The sequence below is a fragment of the Pseudoliparis swirei genome, chromosome 20, assembly GCF_029220125.1.
Source record: "Pseudoliparis swirei isolate HS2019 ecotype Mariana Trench chromosome 20, NWPU_hadal_v1, whole genome shotgun sequence".
NCBI lineage: Eukaryota > Metazoa > Chordata > Actinopteri > Perciformes > Liparidae > Pseudoliparis > Pseudoliparis swirei.
Window position 1 is genome coordinate 2,586,168 of NC_079407.1, and position 19,305 is coordinate 2,605,472.

Sequence of the window (19,305 nt, forward strand, 5' to 3'; positions counted from 1 at the left end):
ATAATACAGAAATATATATATAACTAATATATAAACATAAATAATATATACATATATATACCATTTTTTAAATTATTTAAAAATATATATATTTAAAAAATATGTATATATATTTAAAAGAAATATGTATATATATATTTTGTTAATATATATATATATATATATATATATATATATATAACAACAACACCAGCACAATACATCCATGATGATATTTTTCCCATTTTTCTAGTCTTTTAAAAAATGTTATTATTACATTTTTTTCCTTCTCTGATGAAACGAGAAGTTCGGCCTCAAGTCTCTGCACCAACTTGTTGACAGCCGTTTCCGGGCTGCTGCTGCTGCTGTTGTTGTTGTTGTTGTTTTCTGATGACTCAGCCTGACGCTCTGAGCCTCTTTCATCTCACAGCCTTAAGGATTCCATGTGATGAGGGAGCGGCACGTCTGATACGTTCACTTAATGAAGTTACCAGAGTCAATGAGGCCGGCCCTCATGGACTCTCGCTCGCCCACCATCTAGCTCTCTCTCTCCCTATTTTAATGCTTTTATTCTTTCTTTTCCATTGTATTGGACTCATCCGTTCCCTCTCTTCTCCCCTCGCTGCTTTCATATTGCTCTTTTTTCACAACGCTTTATTGGACGGGAAACAACTGGAAATACGAGGGCACCCTGTTGAATTACTTATATCAGTCGACTTCTCTTTCCTCTCTTGGCTTATTGGTATATTTATATGTATGTGGGGAGATTGTGTGGAGAGGCCGGTCCGCCCAGGACTCCAGGCTCGCTGAGGAAATTGAATATTGATATTGTGTCCTCGGTGTAACTCAGTGTGTGAGACGTGTTTATGTGTGTGTGTGTTATTAACCCTCTGGTCTACGAGGTTTATGAACCCTCTGGTCTACGAGGTTTATGAACCCTCTGGTCTATGAGGTTTATGAACCCTCTGGTCTACGAGGTTTATTAACCCTCTGGTCTACGAGGTTTATGAACCCGCTGGTCTACGAGGTTTATTAACCCTCTGGTCTACGAGGTTTATGAACCCTCTGGTCTACGAGGTTTATTAACCCTCTGGTCTACGAGGTTTATTAACCCTCTGGTCTACGAGGTTTATGAACCCTCTGGTCTATGAGGTTTATGAACCCTCTGGTCTACGAGGTTTATTAACCCTCTGGTCTACGAGGTTTATGAACCCGCTGGTCTATGAGGTTTATTAACCCTCTGGTCTACGAGGTTTATGAACCCTCTGGTCTACGAGGTTTATTAACCCTCTGGTCTACGAGGTTTATTAACCCTCTGGTCTACGAGGTTTATGAACCCGCTGGTCTCTGAGGTTTATTAACCCTCTGGTCTCTGAGGTTTATGAACCCGCTGGTCTCAGGTTTATGAACCCTCTGGTCTCTGAGGTTTATTAACCCTCTGGTCTACGAGGTTTATGAACCCGCTGGTCTCGAGGTTTATTAACCCTCTGGTCTCGAGGTTTATGAACCCGCTGGTCTCTGAGGTTTATGAACCCTCTGGTCTCGAGGTTTATTAACCCTCTGGTCTCTGAGGTTTATGAACCCGCTGGTCTCTGAGGTTTATGAACCCTCTGGTCTCTGAGGTTTATTAACCCTCTGGTCTCGAGGTTTATGAACCCGCTGGTCTCTGAGGTTTATTAACCCTCTGGTCTGAGGTTTATTAACCTCTGGTCTCGAGGTTTATGAACCTCTGGTCTCGAGGTTTATGAACCCGCTGGTCTACGAGGTTTATGAACCCTCTGGTCTACGAGGTTTATGAACCCTCTGGTCTACGAGGTTTATGAACCCTCTGGTCTACGAGGTTTATGAACCCTCTGGTCTATGAGGTTTATGAACCCGCTGGTCTATGAGGTTTATTAACCCTCTGGTCTACGAGGTTTATGAACCCTCTGGTCTACGAGGTTTATTAACCCTCTGGTCTACGAGGTTTATGAACCCTCTGGTCTACGAGGTTTATGAACCCTCTGGTCTACGAGGTTTATTAACCCTCTGGTCTACGAGGTTTATGAACCCGCTGGTCTACGAGGTTTATTAACCCTCTGGTCTACGAGGTTTATGAACCCTCTGGTCTACGAGGTTTATTAACCCTCTGGTCTACGAGGTTTATTAACCCTCTGGTCTACGAGGTTTATGAACCCGCTGGTCTACGAGGTTTATGAACCCTCTGGTCTACGAGGTTTATGAACCCGCTGGTCTACGAGGTTTATGAACCCTCTGGTCTACGAGGTTTATTAACCCTCTGGTCTACGAGGTTTATGAACCCGCTGGTCTACGAGGTTTATTAACCCTCTGGTCTACGAGGTTTATGAACCCGCTGGTCTACGAGGTTTATGAACCCGCTGGTCTACGAGGTTTATGAACCCGCTGGTCTATGAGGTTTATTAACCCTCTGGTCTACGAGGTTTATGAACCCGCTGGTCTATGAGGTTTATGAACCCTCTGGTCTCTGAGGTTTATTAACCCTCTGGTCTCTGAGGTTTATGAACCCGCTGGTCTCTGAGGTTTATTAACCCTCTGGTCTCTGAGGTTTATTAACCCTCTGGTCTCTGAGGTTTATGAACCCTCTGGTCTCTGAGGTTTATGAACCCGCTGGTCTACGAGGTTTATGAACCCGCTGGTCTACGAGGTTTATTAACCCTCTGGTCTACGAGGTTTATTAACCCTCTGGTCTACGAGGTTTATTAACCCTCTGGTCTACGAGGTTTATTAACCCTCTGGTCTACGAGGTTTATTAACCCTCTGGTCTACGAGGTTTATGAACCCGCTGGTCTACGAGGTTTATTAACCCTCTGGTCTACGAGGTTTATGAACCCGCTGGTCTACGAGGTTTATGAACCCGCTGGTCTACGAGGTTTATGAACCCTCTGGTCTACGAGGTTTATTAACCCGCTGGTCTATGAGGTTTATGAACCCGCTGGTCTATGAGGTTTATTAACCCTCTCGTCTACGAGGTTTATGAACCCTCTGGTCTACGAGGTTTATTAACCCTCTGGTCTACGAGGTTTATGAACCCTCTGGTCTACGAGGTTTATGAACCCTCTGGTCTACGAGGTTTATGAACCCGCTGGTCTACGAGGTTTATGAACCCTCTGGTCTACGAGGTTTATTAACCCGCTGGTCTACGAGGTTTATGAACTCGCTGGTCTACGAGGTTTATTAACCCTCTGGTCTACGAGGTTTATGAACCCTCTGGTCTACGAGGTTTATGAACCCTCTGGTCTACGAGGTTTATTAACCCGCTGGTCTACGAGGTTTATGAACCCGCTGGTCTACGAGGTTTATGAACCCTCTGGTCTCGAGGTTTATGAACCCGCTGGTCTACGAGGTTTATGAACCCGCTGGTCTACGAGGTTTATGAACCCTCTGGTCTACGAGGTTTATTAACCCTCTGGTCTACGAGGTTTATGAACCCGCTGGTCTACGAGGTTTATGAACCCTCTGGTCTACGAGGTTTATTAACCCTCTGGTCTACGAGGTTTATGAACCCTCTGGTCTACGAGGTTTATGAACCCTCTGGTCTACGAGGTTTATGAACCCTCTGGTCTACGAGGTTTATGAACCCTCTGGTCTACGAGGTTTATTAACCCTCTGGTCTACGAGGTTTATGAACCCGCTGGTCTATGAGGTTTATGAACCCGCTGGTCTATGAGGTTTATGAACCCGCTGGTCTATGAGGTTTATTAACCCTCTGGTCTACGAGGTTTATGAACCCGCTGGTCTACGAGGTTTATGAACCCGCTGGTCTACGAGGTTTATGAACCCGCTGGTCTATGAGGTTTATGAACCCGCTGGTCTACGAGGTTTATGAACCCGCTGGTCTACGAGGTTTATGAACCCGCTGGTCTACGAGGTTTATGAACCCGCTGGTCTATCAGGTTTATGAACCCGCTGGTCTACGAGGTTTATGAACCCTCTGGTCTACGAGGTTTATGAACCCTCTGGTCTACGAGGTTTATGAACCCGCTGGTCTACGAGGTTTATGAACCCTCTGGTCTACGAGGTTTATGAACCCTCTGGTCTACGAGGTTTATGAACCCGCTGGTCTTCGAGGTTTATTAACCCTCTGGTCTACGAGGTTTATGAACCCGATGGTCTACGAGGTTTATTAACCCGCTGGTCTACGAGGTTTATGAACCCTCTGGTCTACGAGGTTTATGAACCCGCTGGTCTACGAGGTTTATTAACCCTCTGGTCTACGAGGTTTATGAACCCTCTGGTCTACGAGGTTTATGAACCCGCTGGTCTACGAGGTTTATTAACCCTCTGGTCTACGAGGTTTATGAACCCGCTGGTCTACGAGGTTTATTAACCCTCTGGTCTACGAGGTTTATGAACCCGCTGGTCTACGAGGTTTATGAACCCGCTGGTCTACGAGGTTTATTAACCCTCTGGTCTACGAGGTTTATTAACCCGCTGGTCTACGAGGTTTATGAACCCTCTGGTCTACGAGGTTTATGAACCCTCTGGTCTACGAGGTTTATGAACCCGCTGGTCTACGAGGTTTATTAACCCTCTGGTCTACGAGGTTTATTAACCCTCTGGTCTATGAGGTTTATTAACCCTCTGGTCTACGAGGTTTATGAACCCTCTGGTCTACGAGGTTTATTAACCCTCTGGTCTACGAGATTTATGAACCCTCTGGTCTACGAGGTTTATTAACCCGCTGGTCTACGAGGTTTATGAACCCTCTGGTCTACTGAGGTTTATGAACCCGCTGGTCTCTGAGGTTTATTAACCCTCTGGTCTCTGAGGTTTATGAACCCTCTGGTCTCGAGGTTTATTAACCCTGGTCTGAGGTTTATAACCCTCTGGTCTCTGAGGTTTATGAACCTCTGGTCTCTGAGGTTTATTAACCCTCTGGTCTCAGGTTTATGAACCCTCTGGTCTACGAGGTTTTAACCCTCTGGTCTGAGGTTTATTAACCTCTGGTCTAGGGTTTATTAACCCTCTGGTCTCTGAGGTTTATGAACCCTCTGGTCTCTGAGGTTTATTAACCTCTGGTCTCTGAGTTTATGAACCCTCTGGTCTAGGTTTATTAACCTCTGGTCTACGAGGTTTATTAATCACATTCTCAGTTTATGAAGCTGGTCTCAGGACATTAAACCTCTATCTATTTTATTTATTAACAGTAATATGATATGCATGACAAATAAATGCATTACAGAAAATAAAGAACTTCATCACAATATTCTAATTTTCTGAGACAGTCCTGTATACATGACAACAAATTATATATTATATTATATGTAATATAATATATAATAAATAATATCAATATTAATAATATATAATTAAACATATAATATATAATATAAATATAATAAAATAAATAATATATATGTAATATAATCATTTATATGTAGTTATTGTATGTATCATATATTATATCATATAAACTATATATGTATATGTGTGTTTATATTTATATGATATGTAGTTATTGTATATATTATATATATATATACACACACATATATAATACATGATATATACTATGACTATATGTATATATACTATTTATTATACAAAGTATGCTATGTATAAAATATACAATATAGGCAATTATAATATATATATATATATATATATATAGTACAGGACTTGACTCAATAATAATCTTTTGATCAGTCTCCTCCGTTGCTGAGACTTTTGTTATATTTTATTTATAGTCATTGGTCATTAAAATGAATATCCCCCCCCCCCCCCTCCCCTTCAGGTGCGGCGGCCTTGGCGGGCGCGGTGACCCACACGGTGTCCACGGCGGTCATCGTGTTCGAGCTGACCGGCCAGATCTCCCACATCCTGCCGGTGATGATCGCGGTGATCCTTGCCAACGCCGTGGCGCAGTCGCTGCAGCCGTCGCTCTACGACTCCATCATCAGGATCAAGAAGCTGCCCTACCTGCCGGAGCTGGGCTGGGGCCACCACGAGTACGTAGGGGGGGCGTGTTGTTCACACGTACCTTTGGGTGGTGACCAACCGACGCTCAGAAGTTTGGGGTCACCATGAAAACTTTAACACTTTAATTCATCAAATTATTGCAAAATGAATATAAAATCTAGTCGAGACGTCGAGGAGGTTCTAAATAATGTATATAAAGGCCAGTTTTATAGCTTCTCTCAGCAGCATAACTGTTTTCAGCTGCGCTCACATAAAAAGGGTTCTCGAGGGTTTTCTACCCCTCCGCTAGTCTTCTCAGGCGATATCACAATGTACCATCAGAACACTGGAGATGGGCCTCTACACACCTCTGTAGAGACTTCAGTAAACACCAGAGAATAGTCATCTACACATTAACTATGTAGAGAGTTATGATTCATTTAATGTTATCTTCATTATAAAAACTGCTTTAAAAAATAAGGACATTTCTAAGTGACTCCAAACTTTGGAATGATGGTGTATATTTACATATATAGTGTACCTGTGATGCTGTTTTATCTTCACCTGCAGAAGGTTATATTTCAATTGTGACTTACATATGGAAAATTAGCTTAAATTGTTAATATAGCCGCTATTTTCATTTAGCGGTGGAAAATTATCCAGATAAGACTTTAACTTTAAATTTCAAACATTTGAGAGAACGGCCGAGAGGAGCGTTAGGGAATAAAACATTTAATTTAATTTAGTCGAATAACACATAGATATGAACATTTCTATTCTCAAATGTCCCATATGACCTTAATAGAGTCCCTCATGTGCTTCCGTAGTTAATCACCATTTAAAGCCACAGCGGTGTTTGTTGAAAGCCAGTTTATTTATTTACATGTGTGTGTCTGTGTGTGTGTGTGTGTGTGTGTGTGTGTGTGTGTGAATGCCAAATGAAAAAATAAAAGGTGACATCATCATTTATCATCTGAAAATATCAAATTATCTCAAAATAATGTCGCGCGTTGGAAAATGTTAGAAGTTGGTGAGTCGTAAAGATGATTGAGAAACTGTCAGGAAACTCCTGGGTGCGTGGGCTGAATGTACACACTCACACACACACACACACAGGAATGTAATCTCCTGGAGTCATCCATATTTAATAACACACACTCTGATCTTCAGTCGCTGTGCAGAAAGCTCTCACTTCAATCCCTCCTTCATTCACTTTCTCGCCGTGTGTGTGTTGTGTGTGTGTGTGTGTGTGTGCGTGTAATATTACTGCAGCATACGGGGGCGGGGCCGTGGGGGTGAGGGGGTGGATGGCTAAATGTGTTTTTCACTCAAACTGGAAATTATCCATCTCACACCCATGCAACAACACACGCGCACACACACTCTCACACACACGCACGGCATGCACATTTGCTCACACACGGACATGGAGAGAATTGGATTTTCTTCTCTTTTATTTATGTATAGCTTTTGCAGCTATGAGCAAACACACTCACACACTCTCACACACACTCACACACTCTCTCACACACACACATACACACTCACTTTCTAATCAGACCCCGTCGCACATGTGAAATCTTGTCCACCTCTTCTCTCACACGAGGCTCTTGTCCTCACTTTGGAGTAGCTTTTTTAAAAGAGTGGGATTGAATTACATAACACCAATCTGTGTGTGTGTGTGTGTGTGTGTGTGTGTGTGTGTGTGTGTGTGTGTGTGTGTGTGTGTGTGTGTGCGCGTGTGTGTGCGTGTGTGTGTGATTCTCTCTGTCGTTCTAAGTTTCATAGCCCTTCATAATTGGATTCCATTTGGAGCTGTTGAATTAGTATTTTTATTGGCTTCTACACCTTCCATTGCACACACACACACAAACACACACAGACACACACAGACACACACAGACACACACACACACGGCGCCCTGAGCCTCTGGCTTCATCCCCTGTAAGTCTGTCTATCTGGGCTCAGACCTGATCACATGTTCACGGCCCTCAGCGGGAGGGAGGATCAATTAAGGAGAAACCAATCAGACCCCCCCCCCCCCCCCCAGGCGGTCGTGGCGGACTGATAACATGGAGGATGAACCAATAAGAAGACTCGTTGGGTTCTTCTTGTTCATCAAAGGAACTCAAAGTCCTTTTTATGAGGCTAGAAATAAAGGAAATATCTCTACATGTCCAGAGAGTTCCTTTCAGCCAATCAGGAGACAGAGATCCTTTCAGCCAATCAGGAGACAGAGTTCCTTTCAGCCAATCAGGAGACAGAGTTCCTTTCAGCCAATCAGGAGACAGAGTTCTCAAGTTCTTCAAGATGGACTTTAATGGCTTCAGCGCGGCGGGGTTTATGTTTTAATTTTGGTCAACCACCTGATTCATCCTCTTCCTCCTCCTACTCCTCCTCTTCTTCCTCCTATTTCTTGTCCTCTTCCTCCTCCGCCTCTTTCTCCTCCTCATCCTCCTCTTTCTCATCTTCCTCCTCCTCTTTCTCCTCCTCCTCCTCCTCCTCCTCAGGAAGTACAACATCCGTGTGGAGGACATCATGGTGCGTGACGTGCGCTACATCTCCCTGAGCTGCTGCTACAGAGACCTCCACAACATCCTGCTGAGCGGAGCGCTGAAGACGCTGGCGCTGGTGGAGTCGGCCGGTGAGGCGAGGAGTGGTCATTGGTTCATTGGTTCATTGGTTCATTGGTTCATTGGTTCATTAGTTCATTGGTTCATTGGTTCATTGGTTCATTAGTTCATTAGTTCATTGGTTCATTGGTTCATTGGTTCATTGGTTCATTAGTTCATTGGTTCATTGGTTCATTGGTTCATTAGTTCATTGGTTCATTGGTTCATTGGTTCATTGGTTCATTAGTTCATTGGTTCATTAGTTCATTGGTTCATTGGTTCATTGGTTCATTGGTTCATTGGTTCATTAGTTCATTAGTTCATTGGTTCATTGGTTCATTAGTTCATTGGTTCATTGGTTCATTGGTTCATTAGTTCATTGGTTCATTGGTTCATTGGTTCATTGGTTCATTAGTTCATTGGTTCATTGGTTCATTGGTTCATTGGTTCATTGGTTCATTGGTTCATTAGTTCATTGGTTCATTGGTTCATTGGTTCATTAGTTCATTGACTGCCACTTCACCGCGGTGCACATTCAGTATTCTGAGTGCGTCTGGATTCACCAAACAGAACAATTATCATTAACCAAATACATGGTCGGCACGTAAACACACAGACACACACACACACACACACACACACACAGACACACAGACACACACACACACACACACACACACACACACACACACACAGACACACACACACACACACACACACACACACACACACACACACACACACACACATGCTCTGCGTTCTGGGCTCTGTTATGTAAGCCGATCTGTCTGCAGTGCTGCAACATGTGTTTGGACTCTCCTGCAGTCTGCTCCTCCTCCTCCTCCTCTCTTTTTGTGACTCCTCCTCTCTCTCTCACCTCCTCCTATCTCTCTCTCCTCCTCTTCCTCGCCTCCTCTTTCTCTCACCTCCTCCTATCTCTCCTCCTCTTCCTCGCCTCCTCTTTCTCTCACCTCCTATCTCTCACCTCCTCCTCTTCCTCGCCTCCTCTTTCTCTCACCTCCTCCTATCTCTCCTCCTCTTCCTCGCCTCCTCTTTCTCTCACCTCCTCCTCTTCCTCGCCTCCTCTTTCTCTCACCTCCTCTCTCCTCCTCCTCCTCTCTCTCTCACCTTCTCTCTCTCTCACCATCATCCTCCTCTCTCTCTCTCTCTCACCTCCTCTCTCCTCCTCCTCCTCTCTCTCTCACCTTCTCTCTCTCTCACCATCATCCTCCTCTCTCTCTCTCTCTCACCTCCTCTCACCATCCTCCTCCTCTCTCTCACCTTCTCTCTCTCTCACCATCATCCTCCTCTCTCTCTCTCTCACCTCCTCTCTCCTCCTCCTCTCTCTCTCTCTCACCATCATCCTCCTCTCTCTCTCTCTCACCTCCTCTCTCCTCCTCCTCTCTCTCTCACCTTCTCTCTCTCTCACCATCATCCTCCTCTCTCTCTCTCTCTCACCTCCTCTCACCATCCTCCTCCTCTCTCTCTCACCTTCTCTCTCTCTCACCATCATCCTCCTCTCTCTCTCTCACCTCCTCTCTCCTCCTCCTGCTCCTCCTCCAGAGTCCATGATCCTGCTGGGCTCCATCGAGCGGGCCCAGCTCCAGGCGCTGCTCTCCCTCCAGCTGGGCCGGCCCCGGCGGCTGCAGTACATCGGGGAGCGGGCGGCGGAGGAGAAGAAGCGCCTGTCGGTCGTGTCCAGCGCCGGCAGCGAGGACGGCGGCGGCGGCCTCCACCGGGCCAGTCAGGAGGTCCGCTTCCAGGTCAGAGGTCACGCCAACAACACGCGCGTTAACCCACCAACAAGCTTCCCACGGATTCTACAGGACCTCCCGGTTCTGAAAAGTGTCTTACGGTGTAATACCGCCACTGACCAGCAGGGGGCGACTCAACATTGAGATGTTTAGCTTTATAATCTTTATAGATAGCTGGAGCGTTATTAACGTGTTCTGTCATCAATAACAGTCATAAGTATTTGGGGTGTGTGTATTTATGTTGTGTGTTTGTGCGTGTGTGTGTGTGTGTTTGAGAACCGGAGAACTGGGGAAGATGGATGTTCCCTCTGGATCCAGGTTCTGCACCGCGGTGCTAAAACATGTTGATTCATCTCTTCCTCCTCTCTCCCTCGTCTTCATTTCCCTTTCATCAGTTTGCAGTGAGTGGCGAGGTAGAACGTCCTCAGGCGTGTGTGTGTGTGTGTGTGTGTGTGTGTGTGACGCCTTTTCCTTCCTTCATTTCTCGCTGTGTACTGTTTCTTTAAATGTTGACCGACATCTTTGGATTAAACCTCCCGACAGCTGATTGATACGTATAATAAATATATATTTTTAATTTAAGCAAAAATACCTGAAACTCTTTTTAGAGGTTTAATTAGAGCTTCACTGAGGACGTTAAAAACACACTCGCTGTACACGAGATTAATGAAACATATGGAGGATAGAAATGTCTACTTCACACGTCTTGATTTCTAAAGCGGTATCGTGGTTATGAATGTAACTGTGTGTGTGTGTGTGTGCGTGTGCGTGTGCGTGTGTGTGTGTGTGTGTGTGCAGATCTCCACTGAGGAGTCCTCCGTCACTCCGACCCCTCCAGTCCCTCAGAAGCCCCTCAAACCTGCACTGAAGAGACCCTCAGTGGTGGAGCGGCCCACGGAGACCCCCACCAGTAAGAACACACACTTACAGATTACATATATATATATGTATATACAGGACTGTCTCAGAAAATTAGAATATTGTGATAAAGTTCTTTATTTTCTGTAATGCAATTAAAAAAACAAAAATGTCATGCATTCTGGATTCATTACAAATCAACTGAAATATTGCAAGCCTTTTATTTTTTTAAATATTGCTGATTATGGCTTACAGCTTAAGAAAACTCTAAAATCCTATCTCATAAAATTTTAATATTTCCTCAGACCAAGTAAAAAAAAAGATTTATAACAGCTGAGTGTTTGTCAAGGCTCAGGAAACCCTTGCAGGTGTTTCGAGTTAATTAGACAATTCAAGTGATTTGTTTAATACCCTACTAGTATACTTTTTCATGATATTCTAATATTTAGAGATAGGATATTTGAGTTTTCTTAAGCTGTAAGCCATAATCAGCAATAAATCAGAATAAAAGGCTTGCAATATTTCAGTTGATTTGTAATGAATCCAGAATGCATGACATTTTTGTTTTTTTAATTGCATTACAGAAAATAAAGAACTTCATCACAATATTCTAATTTTCTGAGACAGTCCTGTATATGTATATATAAAATATATACTATGTGTATGATTTATAATATATATATTGCATGTATTATATTAATATACATTATATACTTACTTATTAATATAATATATTATATATAATTAATATATATTATATTAATATATATCTACTTTTATATATATATATATACTTATTTATATTATATATAATATGTGCATTATATATAGTATATTTTATATATATATAATGTATAATATATATATTATATATACTTACTTATTAAAGATATATATATTTTATACTTACTTATTAATATAATATATCTAATTTATATATATTATATTAATATATATGATATATGCTATATATATAATATAATATATAAACTTACTTATATATTCTTTTTGTTGTTTATATATATATATATATATATATATATATCTCTAGACAGATGAGGCAATCAAAAAGGAAAAGAATAGCCGATTTAATGGATCCGGAAGGAGTGTCGGTAATGGCCTCTCTGTCTCTAAACTCGCGTCACACTAATTGAGCCTCTTATTCTCTCTCTCTTTCTCTCTCTCTCTCTCTCTCTCTCTTTGTCTCGGTCGCTCTCTTCGTGTTTCGTGGATGATGGAAAAACTATTTCAGGAACGACTGATTGCGAATATCTTAATTGAAAAAGGCACAAAGCAATCTGTTTCCCCCCAAATCTACCGTGTGTGTGTGTGTGTGTGTGTGTGTGTGTGTGTGTGTGTGTGTGTGTGTGTACCGACGTCTTCATTCTGAATGCCGTATCGGGGAGGCGTTGTTCTACGCCGCGTGTGATCTATAAAACCACAGAAGAAGAGTGAGGAGCGGCTCAGGGAGGTTCCAGGTGTTGTTGAGTGTCCAGCAACAAGCTGTGGGACTGGTGCATTGTGGGGGATTTTGGATTTAATAAATCAATTACCAGCAAATGGCATCAATTAAGACGTTTACAAGAACCAGTTGATACCAACAGAGAATCCAGAGAGTATCTAGAGATAGAGAGATGGAGAGATGGAGAGATATGAGCATATGTGACATTTTATCAACATGTCCCTCTCCCTCCCTTTCTCTCTCCTCTCTCTCCCTCCCCCTCCCTCTCTCTCTCCCTCCCTTTCTCTCTCCCTCCCTTTCTCCCCCTCCCCCTCTCCCTCCCCCTCCCTCTCCCTCCTCCCTCCCTCCCTCCCTCCCTTTCTCTCTCCTCTCTCTCCCTCCCCCTCCCCCTCTCTCTCTCTCAGTCCTCCCACAGGATAATTCGGGCATTGCTTTAAAGAACCTGTTCTGTGCCAGTCCGGAGACAGAAGGCCTCGAGGTAAGAGAGAGAGAGCCACACACACACACACACACACACACACACACGGGCTCACATGCTGTTGTTCACACATTGTGCACACCCACACAGTCCTATGCTATCTCTCACATGCAGTCCTTCACGCTCTAGAGAACAGTACCTCCCACACACACACACACACAGCCTCAGTATGAAACCTATCATGCTTTAAAAAAGAGAAGGAAGCTCTCCTCCTCCTCCTCCTCCTCCTCCTCCTCCTCTTCCTCCTGCTGACGGCTTCATGGGACGAGGAGTTCTCAGTGATCTCTTGTGCTCCTCTCTGGAAGAACAACAACAACGTGGAGCGCCCCACGCCTCCTGAGCTCAGGAGGCCGTCCAAGCGAGTCCGGATATCCGTCGTGGTAAGATGCCTGGAATCCGCCCGGCAACAGGTCCACCGGCCAATCGGACCGACCGATTGTCACGCCGCCGTTCCATCCCGGGGCTAATCCCCCAACGCCGATGGACGGAGACCCGAACCCGGGCTGCGCCATCGTGCCTCAAAGAGTCGAACAGCCTCCTCCTCCTGCGGCCTGTAGCCCCGCCCACTGGCCTCAGACGCTCACGTGATTGGCTGGGGCTAGGATCCATTCATCTTAACCTCTTCTCATTGGTCAGTCGAGGTTGTAGAGACACCTGGAGGACCACCGCTGCTCATGGGCCATTCCAACAATGAGTTTTCCTAATCGGGGCCTTTTCAGCCATTATGAGGACTTTATAATTGTTTTATTACCTACTTGTGCTTCTCCTTCCTGTAGAATCACAAAGGGTAGGAATAATAAAGATAATAATAAAAACCGGAGTTATAGAAAACACAAGATAATGCAACTTATTAGCAGTTATTTAGACCGAAGAAGTCAAGAATTTAAAGAGAAATGTAACATCTTTAAACCCGTATTGGCCACTGGGGTTTTAGTTTCTCACCAGTGATGCCCAACTGTCCTCCAGGAACAACACAACACAGAGTTTTGTCGTAGAATATTGTTTTTCAGGCTGATTTAAAACATTGGGAAACACATTTTCATAAATACACATCAAGGAAATTGTGAAGTTTTGTTTTTAAGTTTTCCAAAACTTCAACAACTTACTTTTGTAAGCCGTTGCTGACGTCGGCCATTTGTAAAACTCAATTTGGTCGTTCTTAAATCCCACAAAAGCTTCACATCTTTATTAGAAATCGTCTTTTCTCAACTCCGGGACGCCCTGAAGAAAGAGACTTTCATCAGACTATCGCTCCAATGGCGTGTCATTTTAAAATCAGGAAGTGGTTTCCTCGTGGTCACGTGCTCTGCGAGGAGGAGGCTGTTCGACCGAGCTGTCCATCATCACCCCGGGGCGTCCAATCAGTGACGGCCCTCACAGGGCGGGCCGTGCGGCGTTCAATACCCCGATGGGGGCCTCGTGTCTCTTCCTGAGGAGCCGGCAGGTTATTTGATTGACAGCAGCAGCTTCGGATGAAATGATGATGCACGAGAAGAGGCGGGAGCTGTTGGGGCCGAGCGGCCAATCAGCAGCGGTCGCCTCCCCTCCAGCGGCGGAGCATGACGATCAATGAAAAGGAGCGCCTGATTAACAATGGAGAGAAATTATACAAGGACATCAGCGTCTGCATGGCAGGATGGCGTGATTTATTCATCGTGATTCACCCACCGTGATTTATTCAGCGTGATTTATCCATCGTGATTTATTCATCGTGATTTATTCATCGTGATTCACCCACCGTGATTTATCCATCGTGATTTATTCATCGTGATTTATTCATCGTGATTCACCCACCGTGATTTATCCATCGTGATTTACCCGTCGTGATTTATTCATCGTGATTTACCCATCGTGATTTATTCATCGTGATTTACCCATTGTGATGTATTCATCGTGATTTATTCATCGTGATTTACCCATCGTGATATATTCATCGTGATTTACCCATCGTGATTTATCCATTGGGATTTATCCATCGGGATTTATTCAGCGGGATTTATTCATCTTTATTCATTCATCGTGATTTATCGACCATGATTTATCCATCCTGATTTATCAATCGTAAATCATCCATCGTAATTCATCCATCCTGATTTATTCATCGTGATTTCTCCATCGGGATTTATCGATTGTGATTTATCGATCGTGATCTATCATCCTGATTTATCGATCGTGATTTATTGATCGTGCATTCAGACGTTTGTCCTCGTCCGTCTATCTCCGATTTATTCTCAATCCGTGTTTGAGTGTCCGATGTTTCCCACTCGTCACCGTGTGACGTCGTTCACCAGGAGCCGCCGCCCGCCTTCAAGAGTTTCCACGTGGTGAGCACGTCATCCACGTTCCTGTGTTTACAATCAACGACGCAAACAAGAAACTGATTCAAACTTGTTTACATTTTGCTAATTTAAAATGTTTTATTATTTATTGATTGATTCAATGCCACCGTCCGGACTTTGGGATAATCTTTCTAGGTTCTTAATTCTGAAACGGGTGGGAACAGTTTTGCCTGGAGAAGAAGAAAACAGTAACTTTTTTATTTATCTGTGATAACAGACAAAAATAAGTTTGTGAAAGTTTATTTTATATTCATTTCATTTTGTTTGGTTGTAATACTCACTTTGGCCACAAGAGACTGCAGTGCTCCGATTCCCCAAGTTCTAAATGGGAGCTTTTTTTATAGCATTGATGAATAAAAAATGCGCCTGGAAGAAAACATGAACAGTTTAAAGTCCTTAATTTAAATAAGAATAGAGTTTTACAACAAAAAATTAGACTGACAACAATCTTTGCAGTAAAACCTATTTAAAAGTTGGAAGTGAATTCTCACTCTGCATTACAGCTTCACTAGCTATAGTTTCCAAGAACGGCTTCTAAAATGAGCTTTTCATATTAAATCTAAATGCAAATTAACAGATATAGTTAGTGTCTTTAGTTTTTATACAAATGATCATTTAATTGGTTTAAGCGTCCGTCATAGTTTCCAAGGAGACATGTTGATTCATCATCATCATCATCATCATGTTAACCACAGACTTCAATGGAACTGTTGATTCCCCCTGAATGTAACTCGTGGTCTAAGAACACTCGATTCTTCTTCATTATCGTGTCCGTCGTAACTGCATCAGCTCTGTTAATGATTCATACGTGAGGCCGTGGAGGAGCTCCGTTAGTTTCACACGTCAGTGACGAGTATCGAAGTCTGTGCACATTAGTAATCATTCACACGAGGCTCGTTCCTCAGCTTTCGCTCGCGGCGCCCGGTTTCGCAAAACCCGCTTCACGCAGCTGAGGAATTGCGGCGTGAAGTCTTCATCTGGTTGGCGGGGGAGGGGAGAAAGAGAAAGAAAAGAACAGAAGAGGATCGTGCTCTAAAGTCATGCACAAGCTCCCATAAAGGTTCCCTAAGTCCAGCCCTGTGGTTCCCCAACAGACCTGTATTGAGGAACGTGTCTTGTACCTGCGTTCTATCTACTGACCAGCAGGGGGTGGGTGAGTCCAATCGTATGGAAGTCTATGAGAAAGTGACCCTACGCTCTAATAAACGTAAATATGCAGTCGCACGCTGCGTGAAATATCATTTCACATTCAGCCAGAATGAATTTGACTTAAAATAGTTTAGGTGTACTGGAGCTTCTTACCCCTCGGTTCCTGTCGTGAAACAGATGTGTTTTCTCCTGTCTCGTGCTTATGATTGAATTGATGGACACCGGTCATCCCCTCATCTCCAGACGGTGCATTCTCGGACGTGTTGAGTGGGTCTCGAGGCATGTTGGTCTTTATTGCCTTGCAGTGGACTACCCCCCCCACCCCTGTAGCTCCATGCATCTGCACCACTGAGCCTCTCTGTCATTACGAATTATTATTCACAGTCAGATGCGTGTTCACGCAGCAGTATGCACCAGAAGTTATTCCTCCTCCCTTTTTATCTTCTAGCTCCACTCTCTCAGATTATTTTTTTTGGGGTGTTCCAGATTTTTGCTTTAAGCTCTGCAGCTCGTTGCAGAGCTTCGTCCATCTACGACTTTCCCAAAGCCCCTCCTCCTCCCCTTGTGAAATATTGATGCCCGGCAAATGACATCAGGAGTGTGTTGCAGAGAAATGATGCCTCTCGGTCTCTCGTGCCCCCCCCCCCCCCCCCCGTTCTTGCGGCGTTGTAACGCCTTATGCTTTATTCATCATGGTTTGTGGGCTCGTTTTTCTCTTCTTTTGTTTTTGTTGGGGCTTCTCGCATCTCCCTCTTTATATTTCTTTGAGTTCTTCTTCCTCTGTTGTTTCTTTTAGATGTCTTTCTTGGCGAACACATTGCATAAGAACACACACACACACATATGATGCAAGAGATAACAGACAAGTTGTATTAAAGTGTCGCCGCAACTATGTGAGAATATTAGGAAAAAGGCCCGAGAGAGGGAAGAAACTGGTGGAAACCTTTTTTTTATGGGAGAGGTGGATAGATGGATTGATGGATGGATAGGTAGGTAGATGGATGGGTGGATTGATAGATGGATGGATAGATAGGTAGGTAGATGGATGGATAGGTAGGTAGGTAGATAGATGGATAGGTAGATGGATAGATGGATAGGTAGGTAGATGGATGGATGGATAGGTAGATGGATGGATGGATGGATAGATAGATGGATGGATAGGTAGGTAGATGGATGGATGGATAGGTAGGTAGATGGATAAATAGATGGGTGGGTGGATGTATGGATAGGTAGGTAGATGGATAGATGGATAGGTAGGTAGATGGATGATGGATGGGTAGGTAGATGGATAGATGGATAGGTAGGTAGATGGATAGATGGATAGGTAGGTAGATGGATGGATGGATAGATGGATGGATAGGTAGGTAGGTAGATGGATAGATGGATAGGTAGGTAGATGGATGGATGGGTAGGTAGGTAGATGGATGGATGTGACTCGAGGAATGATTGTAGTTAGTCGTTATGTCTGTCGTGTTCATCCAGCATTATTATGAATAATAACTGCAGAGTTTCTGGTTTGAGGCTGCTGGTTTGAGGCTGTTCACCTGGTCCACAGAGACCAGGCTGCTGGTTTGAGGCTGTTCACCTGGTCCAGAGACCAGGCTGCTGGTTTGAGGCTGTTCACCTGGTCCAGAGACCAGGCTGCTGGTTTGAGGCTGTTCACCTGGTCCAGAGACCAGGCTGCTGGTTTGAGGCTGTTCACCTGGTCCAGAGACCAGGCTGCTGGTTTGAGGCTGTTCACCTGGTCCAGAGACCAGGCTGCTGGTTTGAGGTTGTTCACCTGGTCCAGAGACCAGGCTGCTGGTTTGAGGCTGTTCACCTGGTCCAGAGACCAGGCTGCTGGTTTGAGGTTGTTCACCTGGTCCAGAGACCAGGCTGCTGGTTTGAGGCTGTTCACCTGGTCCAGAGACCAGGCTGCTGGTTTGAGGTTGTTCACCTGGTCCAGAGACCAGGCTGCTGGTTTGAGGTTGTTCACCTGGTCCAGAGACCAGGCTGCTGGTTTGAGGCTGTTCACCTGGTCCAGAGACCAGGCTGCTGGTTTGAGGCTGTTCACCTGGTCCAGAGACCAGGCTGCTGGTTTGAGGGTGTTCACCTGGTCCAGAGACCAGGCTGCTGGTTTGAGGCTGTTCACCTGGTCCAGAGACCAGGCTGCTGGTTTGAGGCTGTTCACCTGGTCCAGAGACCAGGCTGCTGGTTTGAGGGTGTTCACCTGGTCCAGAGACCAGGCTGCTGGTTTGAGGCTGTTCACCTGGTCCAGAGACCAGGCTGCTGGTTTGAGGGTGTTCACCTGGTCCAGAGACCAGGCTGCTGGTTTGAGGCTGTTGGTTTTTTTATTTGGCGGAACGAGTCAAACTTCTTCATAAAAGCCGTTGGAGGCTTTGAAGGAGTTGGACATATTTTATTATTGACACCCGTACTTTAGCTGACTGAGTGCATGATACAGCAGTCTCTCTCTCTCTCTCTCTCTCACTCTGTTTGTGTGTGTGTGTGTATGTGTGTACCCCGCTGACCTAGACTTGGATGGTTTCCACTGATTGGACGATTGGCTCGCTGGATGGAAAGAAAGGAAAGATGGATAGCTGCAAGAGGGAGGAAGTAAAGGAGGGAAGGAGGGAGGAAAGGAGGGAAGGAAGAGCGGCGGACCTTTCTAATCTTTGTCTGGTCAGGGAAACGATGCAGCAACACAGCTCCATCGGCCTGTTGTCAGCACTCTGGAGCCTCCCACATGCCTCTGCACACACACACACACACACA

The 19,305-nt window shown here is 44.5% G+C and overlaps 1 protein-coding gene across 5 annotated transcripts in view; it reads left to right on the forward strand.

The window, feature by feature from the left end:
* The window catches only part of LOC130211077 (chloride channel protein 2-like), an 89,001-nt gene that overhangs the window by 61,334 nt on the left and 8,362 nt on the right, over positions 1–19,305 (forward strand). For 2 of the 5 annotated variants that reach the window (XM_056441678.1, XM_056441680.1), the window contains 7 exons: positions 5,735–5,948; positions 8,410–8,543; positions 10,075–10,274; positions 11,064–11,175; positions 12,990–13,063; positions 13,369–13,443; positions 15,355–15,387. In XM_056441678.1, the coding sequence (XP_056297653.1) occupies positions 5,735–5,948; positions 8,410–8,543; positions 10,075–10,274; positions 11,064–11,175; positions 12,990–13,063; positions 13,369–13,443; positions 15,355–15,387 (842 nt within the window). The remainder of the gene's footprint in view (positions 1–5,734; positions 5,949–8,409; positions 8,544–10,074; positions 10,275–11,063; positions 11,176–12,989; positions 13,064–13,368; positions 13,444–15,354; positions 15,388–19,305) is intronic. The other 3 variants (XM_056441679.1, XM_056441682.1, XM_056441681.1) reach the window with 2 other exon arrangements.